Genomic DNA, 15,739 nt, shown 5'->3' on the forward strand with positions numbered 1-15,739 from the left:
ATCGCTTCAATGTGCATTTAATTGGCCAATTTTCACAAAAGCCCCAAATTTTTGCAACTGGAAGAGGCTCAATTTGCTGATTTTGACCTCAATTTGGAAAACCCCCAAATTGCAAGCAAAGCAACATGTCCAATTTTTCAATTTGGCCTCAAATTGAGAAATCCCCCAAATTGCCTGAACCCTTTACCACATGCAACCTTTCTTTGAATCTGACCTGCATTGTAGTGTTTGCAAAATTTGCATATTTTTATGTGAACAGAATTATGTCAAAAGAGTACCTGTAGTACAGATGGCACAAACGTGTAAAGCAGGTGTCAGTGGGGGAGCACACAGTAGCGATGAAGAGTGGTGTAGACGTACAGGTCGACGTGCACTGCCAGAGTCGACGGGCGTGGAGGCGGCGACGCACAGAGCCGACGGGGGCAGGCGGAGATGGTGCAAGCGGGCGTAGCTGCGCCGAGGACCCGGCGGTGGTGGAGGGCTGCCTACTATCGCAGCTGGCCGGGCTGGGCGGTGGCGGCTCCCGACGCAGTAAGAGCGCCGGCGGGGCTGGGCGGTGGCGGCTCCCTGCGCAGTAAGAGCGCCGGCGAGGCGGAGGTGGAGAGCTGAGCACTGTGGAAGCCGGCGGGGCGGAGCGGCGGCGGCGGGCGGAGCGGCGAAAACCAGGAAACGGCCGGAATGTCAGTTCTCGATGGAATTTCGCTGGCTGTACTCCATAGTGAGCTGTAGGCCTTGGACAGAAGCTCTGATACCAATTGTTGGTGTTGGACTCACACACTCACACACACAAACCTGCACATTAGGGTTAGGTGCAGGATAGATAGATAGATAGATAGATAGATAGATAGATAGATAGAGAGCCAAAAGTGTGGTATCCACAAAATGCAAGTCAACTCTTGCTTCATCCCATAGCTTTTTTCTCCATAGCTGAACTATTAGGGTTTCTGTGTGGGCTGGTCACCCTGTCTACGAGTGGTATCTGTAGATTCGAGGTTGATCTAGAGTTGCTGTGAACAGCCTTGCTGGTCGCCATGATACAGGAGGAAAGAGAGGTGTGAAGAGATGAGCATGCGTGGAGGTTTTGACGGTTGTTACATCCTTTGCAAATTCCTGAGAATAAATGGCAAAGTATCTCAGTGGATTTTGTAGTTGGATTACCCCTTACTAATAGGGGCCATGACTCAATCTGGGTGGTTGTAGACCGATTGACAAAGATGGCAAGATTTATCCCTACCAAGTCGACGGTGAAGAGTCATGAGTTGGCTCAGCTCTTTGTGGAGTAGTTGTACAAGCTTTATGGACCGCCTGAGGAGATTGTCAGTGACAGGGATCCCAAATTCATTGCACAATTCTGGCAATCCGTATTTTCCAAATTGGAAACACGCTTGAGAATGTCATCTTCGGATCATCTTGAGTCAGATGGTCAGACAGAGAGGACTAACCAGACTATGGAGGATATGTTGAGGGCGTATGTCTCCAAGAGATAGTCTGAGTGGGAACGGTACCTCCCATTGGGTTTGCTTATAATAGCAAGAAGCATACGGCTACTGGTTATAGCCCATTCATGCTTATGTATGGTTATCAACCAAAGTCACCTATAGCCGTTGGGTTAAGGGGAGTGAGTCAAATGACAATCAGCAGTGGACTTCTTGCAAGATATGCAAGACATGCTGAAAATTGCTAGGGAAAGCGTAGAGAGTGCTCAAGATCGCGCTCAGTTTTATGCCGACCAACGACGAACCCCTAGAGCCTTACAAGAAGGCACGTGGGTGTATCTTAAAGTCCCTTCGATGAGAACTGGTAAGGTTTACCAGCTGTCTTCTCGATGTTGTGGTCCTTACCAGATCACAAAGAAGATTAGTGAGGTAGCCTATCAGTTAGCACTTCCTTCTGAAATCAAGATTCACCCTGTTTTTCACATCTGTCATTTAAAGGAACGTCTGGGTAAAGGTGATGAGATTGTCCCAGTGGAGGAGATCCCTAACCTTGAGGACATGACTAGGTATATTCCCCTAGAGCCCTAGTTGGTTCTAGATCAACGTACTAAATGGGCTCGGTATACCGTTTATTCAGAGTACCTAATCAAGTGGAAGGGACGGTTTGAGGTCGAGGCTACGTGGGAGTCATTGCGTAGTTTGAAGAGTCGATTCCCCAAATTCATTGTTGAGGACATCAATGGTTCTTAAGGGGGGAAGAATGTTACGTCCCAGGGCTAACCAAGGTTAAGACCCTCGGGTTGGGTTAACCATAGCTTGGGTTAGGCATCTTAAGTGGGGGGATTAGTAGCTTTTATGAGATATGTGCTATATTTGGCTCTTGGTTTATAGGAGGCCTATATAAGTCACTTTATGGGTCAGTTTTGAGAGAGAGCTCCTTATACTTGGACTCGAGGCCTTGAGACTACTGTGTGCTTACATCCGATGGGTGTTTATTGGTGGTATGGGACACTAGGGACTTTGCACGTGGAGCCATGTCTTGGATGCTACTGTCCCCCTTGCTCAGGGGTGAGCCTGAATGGCTCTATGGTTGGGCGGTGAGCTTGATGCTATGTCCTTTAGTTTCCATGTTTATGCTTAATCGCAGGGTTTATCTGGTTGGGGCTTTATAGCTGGAGGGACTCAGATTGGGGAGGCAGACACGAGGAGATCTACATCAGGCTATGGTTTTATCCTCGGCTCAGGAGATATATCATGAAGCAGCAAGAGGCCGGTAACTATTGCCTTGTCGTATACAGAGGCAGAGTACCGGGTTGCTTGTGGTGCTGCTTGCGAGGTTGTGTGGCTGCGGAGGTTGCTTGGCGAGATTGGCTTTCCACAGAAGGAGCCCACGGTCTTCCATGGCGATAACCAAAGCTGTATCACTGTTGCTCGGAACCAGGTCTTCCATGCCCGGACCAAACACATAGAGATACAATATCACTTTGTTCGTGAGAAGATTTTGGCTGGTGACATCGTGCTTGTTTATTGTTTGATGGAGGACAATGCGGTAGACCTCTTCACGAAGTCTCTACCTCAGGCTATGCTCTGGCAGCACTCCAGCTCATTGGGGTTGGTTCCACATCCAGGATCTGAGAGGGGGTGTTAGCAGTCATTTCTTGTCTATATAGTATATGCCAGGGTCTCTGTTGTGGGTGTGCCCACCCATTTTAGGTGTTCCCCCATTTTTCCTCACTTTCCATAGTATTTTCCCATTTTTGCTAGCTGTGGGAGGGCTGTCGGCTGTGTCTACTGCTGGCCGACTGGACTGGTGCTATTGGACTTCTCCCTCAGTGCTGGCCGACTGCCTTTCTCCTGGGCGACTGACTTGTTTGCTGGTCGTGAGCATCTCTGGCTGCTGTCGGCTGTTTTTGGGCTTGCCGACCAGCAGCCTGGGGCCATATATATTGGCCCTGCCCCCCACACTTCTCTTGTATCATTCCGGGATTTTCTAGTGTATATAGCGGAGTTTATACAGATTCTCTCTCTCTCTCTCTCTCTCTCTCTCTCTCTCTCTCTTTTCTGCGTTTTTGCTTTCTACAGCAGTTGTCTTCATTTCCGCTGTGCATTCTGACATCATATGCACGAATTCAGGCAATGTCCATGCTCAAAAACAATTCACGCTTACAAGTTAATGTCCCAAACACGATACAAATCATACCAAACAATTTTATCAATCAAAATCCCCATATTTTAGAGCTTTGTATAATATTTCCAAGCAGGAACTCCAATCTCAATCTGGCTGCACACAGAAAAACCTTCCGAGAATAGAATCCTCCCCGAAGTGGCAATTAATGGTGTTATTCTCTTAGTCTGAGGTTTTTAAGCTTGATCAGATTTTCTGCCACATTTTTAACTAGGTTGGTTAAGATCATTCATGAAAAGCACAAGCTGAATTTCAGCTATCAAGGTTTGGTTAACTAAAGCATTTCTTCACGTTTGAAGTGTTGACTTTTTTTTTCTTCCTTCTTAATTTCAGGTATTTAAGATGGGCCCAACCTTTCAGATGTGGATGGTGGACGATAGTTCTTCTACCCTTATTTCCAAGGTGATGAATATGTGGAGACATAATTTTTTCCATCTGTTGGGTGGCTTACAAACTCCTAAAATTTTCAATTTAAGAGCCAAGCGTGCAGCCTGGAGAGATGAATTGTATGGGTGTGATTTTGTTTAGTGTAGTGTTAATGTATAGGTTATTCGCCATGCTAACTCTTTCTTGTTTTGAGAGATGGCAGTACCATCAATTGTTTGAGACTGCAAAAAAGAAATCAGTGTTTTATCTTAGGGTCGTGTATGTTGTATCGATGAAGACCCGTTTACTTCTTATAGACAAAAGCTGCCTGTGGCTCACCAATGACCATAGTGGTGCTAGCTGAAGCGAAGAAATCAATGGTTTAGTATGTAATGGCGCAAGTGGTGTGATGTCATTGGATATTGTAGGGTAAATGATGACTATTTTTGTGGTCAATCTTGTGCATGGATCTTGCACATGATATTGGGTCTAATCATTGCATCTTAGAAGGAAATTTCGACCATTGTAGCATTCCATGTTCTCTCTTCCTGTATTTATGCAAGATAGTGCTATCTTTTATACACACTTCTTCTTTGAGATAGAAAGAAAGAAAGAAAGAAAGAAAGATTTTATTAACGTCTTCCAAAAGACCGAACTCGGCCTATGAGACAAATCGGAGTACCTGTATGGGGTATCCTCTGTCATCCCAACAAAATGAAAAAGTACTGAACAAAAAAAAGCTGAATCTGGGTGTGTAGGGGATGGAGCTCTACTACTAGGAGAATGCAAAGCTATATGCATGGAGTATACAATCATGATATGCAACCTAGCTAGCTCCATCCTGTACCATACTAGGGGTATAAAATGGTATACATCAGTGAAGGGGGTGTCCACAGCTCTCTGAAGAACATGCCTGGGTGTGCTCTGAAGCGAGCCAGTCGCTCCGCACCCTCTCTGTGAAACTGAGCTCTGATCTCTGTCATCTCTCTCTGGTATAGGCGTGGTGTCCGAAAGCCAGATGTCCTCTGTCTCCTGCGGGCTTTAAGTGTCTCTGCTCTCTGGAGAGTAATTCCCTGCCATGTAGGGGCTGGGAGGGGGATGGATCTCTGAAAAAATGTAGTAATCTGTGTCTGTCGCCCCCCCTCTGGAGCTGTCTGAGCCTGTAATAATGTCTCTCTGTGGCACTGTATGTCTAGAATGTATCTCCCCAGTATGCGCTGGTCTGCTGCCTCAAGGATCTGGCGTAGGGAATGCGGCTCTCTGAATAAAATGGGATATCTCTCTCTCATGGCTGTATATGCTCTGCATCTGCATACATAATGCTCCTCACTCTCCACCTCCTCTCTGCACAATCTGCATACTCTCTCCTCTCGGGGGATCCGTTGTCGTGACGTGGGCGGTATAGCCGGGAAAGTACGAAACTTTTAGCTGTGAGAGTGAATGTCAAATCCCACAAGGTATTTCACGTACAAGATTCCCCAAGGAGTATTGAACATCATTATTTCCATTGATAAATACATGTGTCCTCTTCCCTCAATACATCCTTGAATTCATTTAGCTGAATGCACAGATTTGCATGAAATCCTTTGAACCATTTTCATGTGGGCATAATAAAGCTTTCTAATTTTTCCAGTATACATGTGTTACATCCAGTGCCCTTAAAACCATTATTTCGAGATATCCTTTATCACCTGAAAACCTGCCTTAATATCCTAACATCTCACAAGCAAAATTTTGCATTTGGCATAGCTTTGACATACTCATAATTTTCAAATCCATATGAGAAGAAAGTAAGGCAAATTTCCCTCAGCTTCAATGCATTTTTCACCAATCACCGAGCTTCAAATTCTTTAGCCTTTTCCCCATGGTCTCACTATTTATTTCCATTTTCTTTTTGATGTTTCAAACATTCGATTTTCTCCATTCACATAGAGCAAGTTTAAGAGAATAAATAACAAAAGAAAACTCCACTTACGATTTGCACACGTGGATCTTCTAATTTGTTTTTCCAAACATATATAGCTCGCCGATTATGCGAGGGAAAATCAAGTGGAGAAGCATCGCTGCAGACGGGTTTGAAAATAATTTTCCCAATAATTACATCATTGAGTAGCTCTAGAATTACTCTCTAATTCTAGCACCTACAAAGCATAAACAGATATTATATTCAAAGAGTTATATTCTCTGGTTGATTCGACGCTGAACTTCAACGCTGCATATATTTTTTTCCTCCTCTCTGCCATCGACGTTTCTTTCCGGTCCCTTTCTCCCTTTTCCCGCGGCGATCTCGGTAGCCCCCCCACCACATTCTGCCAGCTGTGCATGCCATAAGGAAAGGCTGCGCATTTTCGTTTCCACGCTTTCTAGAAAATTCACCAAAAGCTTTGTTAACCTTAGCACTAAGGTTACAAAGCATAACCTTAGCATTAAGGTTAAAGCCTTCAATGCACCTATTATTTTCCCTTTTTCCCATTGTTATGGAGTGTTGACCATATATATATATATATATATAATCAAACTCCTTTTTACCTTTACACCATAACCTTTCTAAAGGTTTTTCTCATGCCTTAGTACCATTTAGCATCCTTATTGTGCATATAATTTTGCCATTTTAAGCATACGATCAAGATCCCGACCAATGCACCATTAAGTTCTCTGTCTCAGTGCTAATGTCACAGGCAAAATCCAGTCCTATCAAGGCACAAGATATCTGCTGGCTCCAAAATTCTCCATAAGCATAAAAAAAAATCCTCCACAATTCACACCACACTGTCAAAGGCTTCAAAACCTGGCTCAGCCTCAGCTCATCTTATTGAACCTTATCTACAATATGAACATATATACTCAGGCATCATATAATGATTCGTCATGGCACATAACCTCATGCATCTGGATGTGTATTTGACAGCCTCACATGCACGGTTTCACATCATAGACGTGCCATGGCACGACATCCACCCCCTCTAAACCTGCACATCCTCTGGTATGTGCCAAATCATCATCAAGATCTACATATAGCTGGATGTCGTCTTCATCTTCTGCAGTTCCAGGAAGATCATCCTCTTCCTCTTCAACCATATCCATACTTCCACTGTCAAGCTTCTCATCCTGAATCTCTTGTGAATCAAAAGGATCACCATCATGCCTTCTTTTAAATATCTTGATTCTTTTGCCAGCCACAAGATTCTTTACTTCTGTTCCATCAAGCTCACACAGAGTATATGTGGCATTTCCATGCACATGCCTGACAATGTAAGGGCCAAACCATCTTTTTGCAAATTTTCTTTGAACAGTGAATTGGTTGTCAAGGCTACTATCATACATTAGAACCCAATCACCTTCTTCAATAGGTTTTGGCCGGAGTCTGTGTCTACTATCAAATCTTTCTTTATTTTTCAACCTTGCATCTTTCAGGCGAGCTTTAGCAAGCTCTACATCTTCAGGCCTCCTCTCCAACTGTCTTATTCGCAATGCAAGGAGGTCATCTCTGCTCAATCCTTCCATCCAGGGCAATACATTCCAAGTTAGAATTACTTCTTCAACTGGCATCACTGGCTTCTGACCATACATTAATTCAGCAGGCATGTATCCTGTCACTGAGCTATGAGTTGTACGGTCAGCCCACAAGGCATATGGTAGCAGCTTTGGCCACACTCTCATCCTTTCTCTGCATGCCTTAGCCAAAGCTTTAATGATTGGAGGATGTCCTCGCTCACTTTTCCCATTGCCCTCAGGATTGTAAGCACATGTTAGAGACAGTTTGATACCAATTCTAGAGAAGAATTCCCTTGCTTCTTCAACATCTAGCTCTCCCCTATCAGCTGTTATTTTCCCAACACAACCATATCGGCAGATCACATCTTCCAAGAGAAATTTGCATACTGTTTCCGTACTCTTTGTTCTAAGGGCACGCCCTTCTACCTGATTTGTCAAATCTTCTCTTGCAAGTGCTATATACCGCATCTGCCAAATTCCCAAAGGCATTGTAACTAGATCCACTACCCACTTGTAGTGCATGGCAGGTGGGTAGGTTGGTTGCAAGCCATCACGATGCCTCACATTTGAGTACATTTGGCATACTATGCATGTTTCCACATATTGGGAAATATCCTTGTACATTCCTCTCCACCAATATTTTTCCTTTATTTTGGTAAAAGTGGCCCACACACTTCTATGCCCAGCCCAGAGACTCTCATGGAATTCTTTCACAAGCTTCCCTTGAGTCTCTTTATCACATATGACTCTCTGTGGCATAGCATTCCTCTGTTTAGGATGTTTCCAGAGATACCCATCCTTTAGAAAGTAACCATATGCTTTTCTGCGGATCCTCTTAAATTCTGAGTCAGACCAATTTTCTTGCCTTGTTAGAGTGCTCAAATATTGACCAATGAGCAACCAATCTCCTTCATATATTTCCTCAATAAAAGACTCAAGTGCATTTGATAAGCAAGTATGATCCCCCTTTGCATATGCTGTAGTATAGAACTTTGTACCCACATCATCAATGTCACTAAACATCTCTTCCTCTTCTTCATACCTGGCTCTTGATAGCATATCTGCAACTGGATTATCTTTTCCCGCAATATGCTCAAACTCAGGATTTAGTGACTTGATATAAGCAATCCACCTAAGCATAGCAATATCTGGAGTGGTACAACTTGCTATCATCCCAAGAAGTGGCAAGCAATCAGTCTCCACAAGTACAGATGCCCCAATAAGATATTCTTTTTCACATTTTAGAGCAGTGACTATCCCCCATAATTCTCTCTTGATCTGTGGATACTTTCGCTGTCGAAAGCTTAATACCTTTGCTCCAAATCTAATTACATACCTATGATCATCCTCATCATCTTGCCCTACTGCCCATCCAATCCCAGTAGGACTAGTATCAACTGTAACAATCACAGGCCTGCCACACTCATAATCTGCCTTTCTCAAAATGGGTGATGATTGGAGCAAATATTTCAGCTTCCGCATAGCTTTAATATGTACTGCACTCCACAAAAATTTTTGATTTTTCCTCAAAAGCTGATAAAGAGGATCTGCTACATGTGCATAATGTGGGATCCAAATAACATAAAAGACGCATGCTCCAAGAAATCTCCTCAGCTCTGTAACATTAATGCATATTTCCTTCATTCTTTGTATTGCATCTATCTTGGCTGGACAAGGACGGCGTCCACTAGTACTACAAAGATGTCCCACTATTAGTACTTCACCAACCCCAAACACTGATTTCTGCCCAGATAAAGTAAGATTCACTTCTTCAAGCCTGGATAGAATCATGTCACAATCCTTTATATGATCTGCCACAAACTTGCGGCACCCTTTTGAATCCAAATTCCCATCTTTGTCTCTCTCCTCACAGCCCTTTATTGGCACATCATCCAAAAATGGCATAGTTTTTTGTGGTATGAAGTCCCGTAAGACTTTATTCATTCCATTCATCATATGTGCCACTGAGTTAGTGGCTCCCTGTGGTAAGGTACACATCCTTACTAATCCCAAAGGAGTTCTCATTGTGGTCAAGTCCCTGCTTTGCATATCCAGCTGGAACTGATCATATCCCGAATACAGATCACCCATAGAGTATATAGCTTTCCCTGCAAATGCTTCTGCAAACTCATCCACAATTGGACCTGCTCCCACATTCCTGATTGTGACTTTGTTTACAGGTTGCATGTCTTGAATAAAGCGCAATGTCCCATTTTTCTTTGGTACAGTAAACCATCTGTTGGAATATGGGGCACATGAAGGCGCCAAAATTCCCATCTTGATCTTTTCCTTTAGTAATTCCATCAACTTTGGCAAGAGAGCCTTTGGTACTGGAATTGGCCGCAGATTCCAAGGCACATGTGGAACAGTAAAGATCACCATTGGTGCTGTTACACTTGGATCAACGCAGCCTATCTCATGCGGCTGAAAGGCAAAAGCTTTCCCATGTTTTACAAGCATCTCCTCAAAGCATTCCCTTTCAACCGGCAACAGAAAATCCCTCTCACCAATCTTCAACTCTTTCAGAGTTTCTTGAGTAAATTTATGCCCAATTTTCTTCGGATCTCTAAGATTTGGCTGCATAGAAGCTTCATCTATCTTCTCCTTGCTTCCTGGTGGCAAGGGCAAGGCAACTGGCTTCACCTTTTTTGCAACCGTTTTGTACTTTGTATCAACATGAGCATCCATCTCACAATTCATGTTTTTACATTCCACCCCCTCAAATTCCTGGATTATATCATACATCTCCACAGATGACACCTTTATCATTTCATTTCCACCCTGTAAGCATGCTCTTCTCATATCAAAAAGTACATCCATAGTATCTATAAATGACACCTCATCAAGCACCCCTGAAATAAACTCATTCTTCTCCAAAAGACCACACTGCTCAAAACTTTTTTGTTCATTTTGTATATGTTTTTGCATGCCACGCTTTAAATCCTTGCTTTTTACAAAAACCAGTGACCCATAGCTGGAGAATCCCTGAAAATTTGCTGAAAAACTATTTACATTGATTGAGTCCTGCGAGAACTCATTTCCCCTTGTACCATTGGAATCCCGCTTTACAATGGCACCTGGCCAAAATCCCTCATCTCCCTGTAATTCATAAACTCTCTGTTTATCTTTGGGAGTGACTGTGCCCTAAGAAATTCACGATTCCTTTCATGATTAATGCAAACTGTCAAAAACTGAACAGCCTTTTTGCCATCTTTACTCCTTATTCTTGCATAAGCTGAACCATCATCCAAAACCTTTGTTTCCATCCTTACAGCTGTAATGTAGGGTTGCCCAAGAATGAGGGGATACGATGACATCTCCTGAACAAAGAAATTCTGATCATCCTTCACATCCCCTATAGTTACCCTTACATTTGGACATGCTGCATAAAGCTCTCCAGATGAATTATTAGCTGCTTTAATCATCCACCCATGATCCACATCCATTGGCCACTTACATTTGTTGTAGAGATTTTTAGCCATAAGATTTATTTCAGACCCATGATCAATTAGAGCGACATATGGCTCTTCCAAATCACCTATCTTGACAAGGGTTTCAGTGGTGGCTCTTGCCCAATGGCTCCTGGAGTAATGACTCTTTGTAAGAACTTCTTTTTCATCATCCTCTTCCACAAAACGCACTTGTCGTGCCCCATCAGCAGAGTGATTACATTCCACCACATTTTCTCTCTCTTCCTTTTTCTGTACCTGTACACCATGAGTCTTAGAAGTGCTTGCTTCCCCTTGTGATGGAATAGATTCAATTATGGACTGCCTTTTTCTTCGTATAATATCAATTATCTCATCATGAAATTCTTTCTTTGCAATCCCCAAGACTTCCCCTAGTGTGAATTCCACCCTGCTGTTTAGAATTCTCTCTTCAAGCACCTTTTTGAGATCTGTTGCAACTTCAATATCAGATTGAAGCTTGTAGAGTGGACTTTTCCCTTTACCCTTCTCCTTCATTTTAACTGGCACTTCTTCCATTGAAACATCATGTGGAGGTCTGCTTTGCTGTGGAGGCGTATGTGATGGCCCAGGATCCTTCTTTTCACTTCCACGTGTAACTCTTTTTGATGGCCCTCCTTCCTCATTTTCCCTTTTACGTTTCTCCTCTACCTGTGCCTCATTATTTTGGCATTTGGCAATATAGGCATGAATGGATAAAGAATCCACAGGCTCCTCCCAGCCAGTCTCAAGGCGTATACAATCACCTGCCTCATGCAAAGCTTGCTTTGACACTTTCCTTGATGCAATTAATTCCATTGTTGACGGCCAAAAATTCTCATTCTCATAATCCTCATCATTCTCAAATCCCTGCTTTTGTTGACCAACCTTTAATCCATAGGTTGCTGCCTCGACCATAGAAATGGCATGACTAGCAACCATATCCTCTACCAGCTTTTTCATCCCTCCTTTCCCAAAGTTTGTACTCAGCGGAAGACCAGTCTCTGTAAGATGGATTTTCCCATCTTTGAAGAACACAAGTTGATTTTTAAGAGCTTCTTTATAGCTGGTACAATCCTTCTTTGCATGCTCTGGGTCATCACACCATATGCATCTATATGTAAACCCTTCTTTAATTTGAGGCCTTTGCATAGAAGCCTGCCCCAATGGTAGACCTTTTTCTTCGATCCTGGACATCTTTAATTTTAAATCACGCATACCCTTGATAAGCTCATCCATCGGCCCATCTATCTTAGGAATTGTGGCAGCTGGCTTGGATAAACTCTCAGGGGTAACAGCAGCTATGGGAGTTGCAGATCCCATCACCATTTTATCCCTCCTCCGCTGCCGCTTTGCTAACATAGTGACTGCATCCTCAACATCATTCCAATCACTCTTTAATCCTTGCTCTGTATTTTTATCCTCAAGGAGGATTTCCAATGTCTCCTGGAGATCTTTCCCAGCTGCCTGCAAGAAGAGCTCTGTCTTTTCTCTGTCCAAAGTTGCACGCTCTATTCTTGACAACTGGGCATAACGCTTCTCAAACTCCCTTAGCAATTCTGTGGCAGAAATTCCCATTTTAGGTTTTGTGACCCATTCCAAAAAAGTTCGTTTGGTTACTCGCTCAGAATCCTCCATGAAGTATTCATCTTTTAAGGCAAGCTTGAATTCTTCCCAATTTCTGCCACCCTGTGCTGTCTGCAATCCTTTTATGCGCTCTCTTATTTCAGGAACGCATACCAACTCGAAACTTCGAACCATATCCTCCTCGGTCACCCTATTTAGCTCCATCTCCTTTATATAATTGCGCAGATACTTTGTAATGTCCTTCCCATCAAATTGATCTACCTTTTTCACAATTGATTGTAAGGCTTTGGTCATGGAAATCTGTCCCTTCTCAGCAGCTTGTTGCTGTTGCATGTACATGGAAAACATTTGGAACATCTGCATAACTCCGGGGTCAAAATGAACCCCCTGGCCCTCAGAATTCTCAGCCATAGCTTCGCTGTATGTTTCACCACACTCTCACCCCAGCAGTTTCACGTCGGGTTCACCAAAGCTGTCGTGACGTGGGCGGTATAGCCGGGAAAGTACGAAACTTTTAGCTGTGAGAGTGAATGTCAAATCCCACAAGGTATTTCACGTACAAGATTCCCCAAGGAGTATTGAACATCATTATTTCCATTGATAAATACATGTGTCCTCTTCCCTCAATACATCCTTGAATTCATTTAGCTGAATGCACAGATTTGCATGAAATCCTTTGAACCATTTTCATGTGGGCATAATAAAGCTTTCTAATTTTTCCAGTATACATGTGTTACATCCAGTGCCCTTAAAACCATTATTTCGAGATATCCTTTATCACCTGAAAACCTGCCTTAATATCCTAACATCTCACAAGCAAAATTTTGCATTTGGCATAGCTTTGACATACTCATAATTTTCAAATCCATATGAGAAGAAAGTAAGGCAAATTTCCCTCAGCTTCAATGCATTTTTCACCAATCACCGAGCTTCAAATTCTTTAGCCTTTTCCCCATGGTCTCACTATTTATTTCCATTTTCTTTTTGATGTTTCAAACATTCGATTTTCTCCATTCACATAGAGCAAGTTTAAGAGAATAAATAACAAAAGAAAACTCCACTTACGATTTGCACACGTGGATCTTCTAATTTGTTTTTCCAAACATATATAGCTCGCCGATTATGCGAGGGAAAATCAAGTGGAGAAGCATCGCTGCAGACGGGTTTGAAAATAATTTTCCCAATAATTACATCATTGAGTAGCTCTAGAATTACTCTCTAATTCTAGCACCTACAAAGCATAAACAGATATTATATTCAAAGAGTTATATTCTCTGGTTGATTCGACGCTGAACTTCAACGCTGCATATATTTTTTTCCTCCTCTCTGCCATCGACGTTTCTTTCCGGTCCCTTTCTCCCTTTTCCCGCGGCGATCTCGGTAGCCCCCCCACCACATTCTGCCAGCTGTGCATGCCATAAGGAAAGGCTGCGCATTTTCGTTTCCACGCTTTCTAGAAAATTCACCAAAAGCTTTGTTAACCTTAGCACTAAGGTTACAAAGCATAACCTTAGCATTAAGGTTAAAGCCTTCAATGCACCTATTATTTTCCCTTTTTCCCATTGTTATGGAGTGTTGACCATATATATATATATATATATAATCAAACTCCTTTTTACCTTTACACCATAACCTTTCTAAAGGTTTTTCTCATGCCTTAGTACCATTTAGCATCCTTATTGTGCATATAATTTTGCCATTTTAAGCATACGATCAAGATCCCGACCAATGCACCATTAAGTTCTCTGTCTCAGTGCTAATGTCACAGGCAAAATCCAGTCCTATCAAGGCACAAGATATCTGCTGGCTCCAAAATTCTCCATAAGCATAAAAAAAAATCCTCCACAATTCACACCACACTGTCAAAGGCTTCAAAACCTGGCTCAGCCTCAGCTCATCTTATTGAACCTTATCTACAATATGAACATATATACTCAGGCATCATATAATGATTCGTCATGGCACATAACCTCATGCATCTGGATGTGTATTTGACAGCCTCACATGCACGGTTTCACATCATAGACGTGCCATGGCACGACACCGTGCTGCTCTGCCAGTCTCAATCTCCAATCGGTGTGATGAAACTCTGAGCTGACCAATAGCGACTCGGGAGCCGTGTGGTAGAGAGTGAGCGGAGAGCATCGGTGTGTTTGGAGGAGAACTAGAGTTGTGATGGGTCAACTCTTGCTTTTTCCTTGGAAGAGAATGCCTTAGCTACTATTGTTGATTGGAGCTACGTTGACATCTGTCTACTGTGTTGAGGATTCCTTGAGTTTGTGATCAGCTCATTAAGGATGGATAAACTTCTGTACTGCAGTTCTTTGGAACCTTACTGGTCCTCCTTCCTAGTTCTCTAGCAGTGTGAGACAATGGTTTTTGCTTTGCTCTTTTTTTCTGAAAATATCTTCTTTGACACAGTTGTGGAGCTTTGTTAAAAGTCTTAGGGGTCAAACCCATTGAATGAAACAATGGATTGTATTCTATGGACTACGACAAATTTCTGTCATGAATTTCTCAAGATTTTCACGTGTTGTGTTGTGTTGAAGGAGATTGGCACAATGCACAATCACCACTTCTTTCGCTAACACATGATGTGGCACCTTTAGGGGACATTTTTGAGGAAGAAAACCTTGTTGCGTCAATCCTTGTTTTACGATTTAAGGACAATGGCACTAGCTTGCCATTGTGCGGTTTATATATACATACATACATGTGTACATACACATGAATGTTTGCATACATGTATATAGGTATGCATAATATATACATATACATACATTATGCATAATTGTTGGTCATGACCACTCCCAGCTAGTTCAGGTGTGAACACAGGTTACTCACGGGCACTTTTTCCCTGTGACTGGACACAGGTTTTTTCCCGTGTGAACACACTTATGTGTGTTGGGCACTTTGTCCTAGGCCACTTTATGTACTCACATTGTACTTTCATTTTTTAATTATTGAGTATATCTTTTTCAGCACTCTTGAGCTTCACTCGTTTTCTCTCTCTTGTAGCTTTGTGTGTGTGTGTGTTTGTGTGCAGGTTCTTCCCCCATACCGAACATGGGTATCAGAGCATTAGGGTTAGGGTTTCTCTGTGCATCCTGCATCAAGGTTTCCGAGCATTAGGGTTAGGGTTTCCCCTACTGCCCTCTGCATCTGCCCTTAGAGCAGCCGCCCTACCGCCGCCCTCAGATCTGTTCCCACAGGCCTCACAGGTC

At 42.9% G+C, this 15,739-nt stretch overlaps 1 protein-coding gene across 4 annotated transcripts in view; it reads left to right on the plus strand.

Annotated features, from left to right (window-relative positions):
• Positions 1-15,739, plus strand: part of LOC147621576 (putative histone-arginine methyltransferase CARM1) — a 125,851-nt gene that overhangs the window by 24,163 nt on the left and 85,949 nt on the right. For all 4 annotated transcript variants that reach the window (XM_086824366.1, XM_086824367.1, XM_086824368.1 and 1 more), the window contains exon 3: positions 3,955-4,023. In XM_086824366.1, coding sequence (XP_086680492.1) covers positions 3,955-4,023 — 69 coding nt within the window. The remainder of the gene's footprint in view (positions 1-3,954; positions 4,024-15,739) is intronic.

The sequence above is a fragment of the Cibotium barometz genome, chromosome 30, assembly GCF_041138505.1.
Source record: "Cibotium barometz isolate CiBa-2024 chromosome 30, ASM4113850v1, whole genome shotgun sequence".
NCBI lineage: Eukaryota > Viridiplantae > Streptophyta > Polypodiopsida > Cyatheales > Cibotiaceae > Cibotium > Cibotium barometz.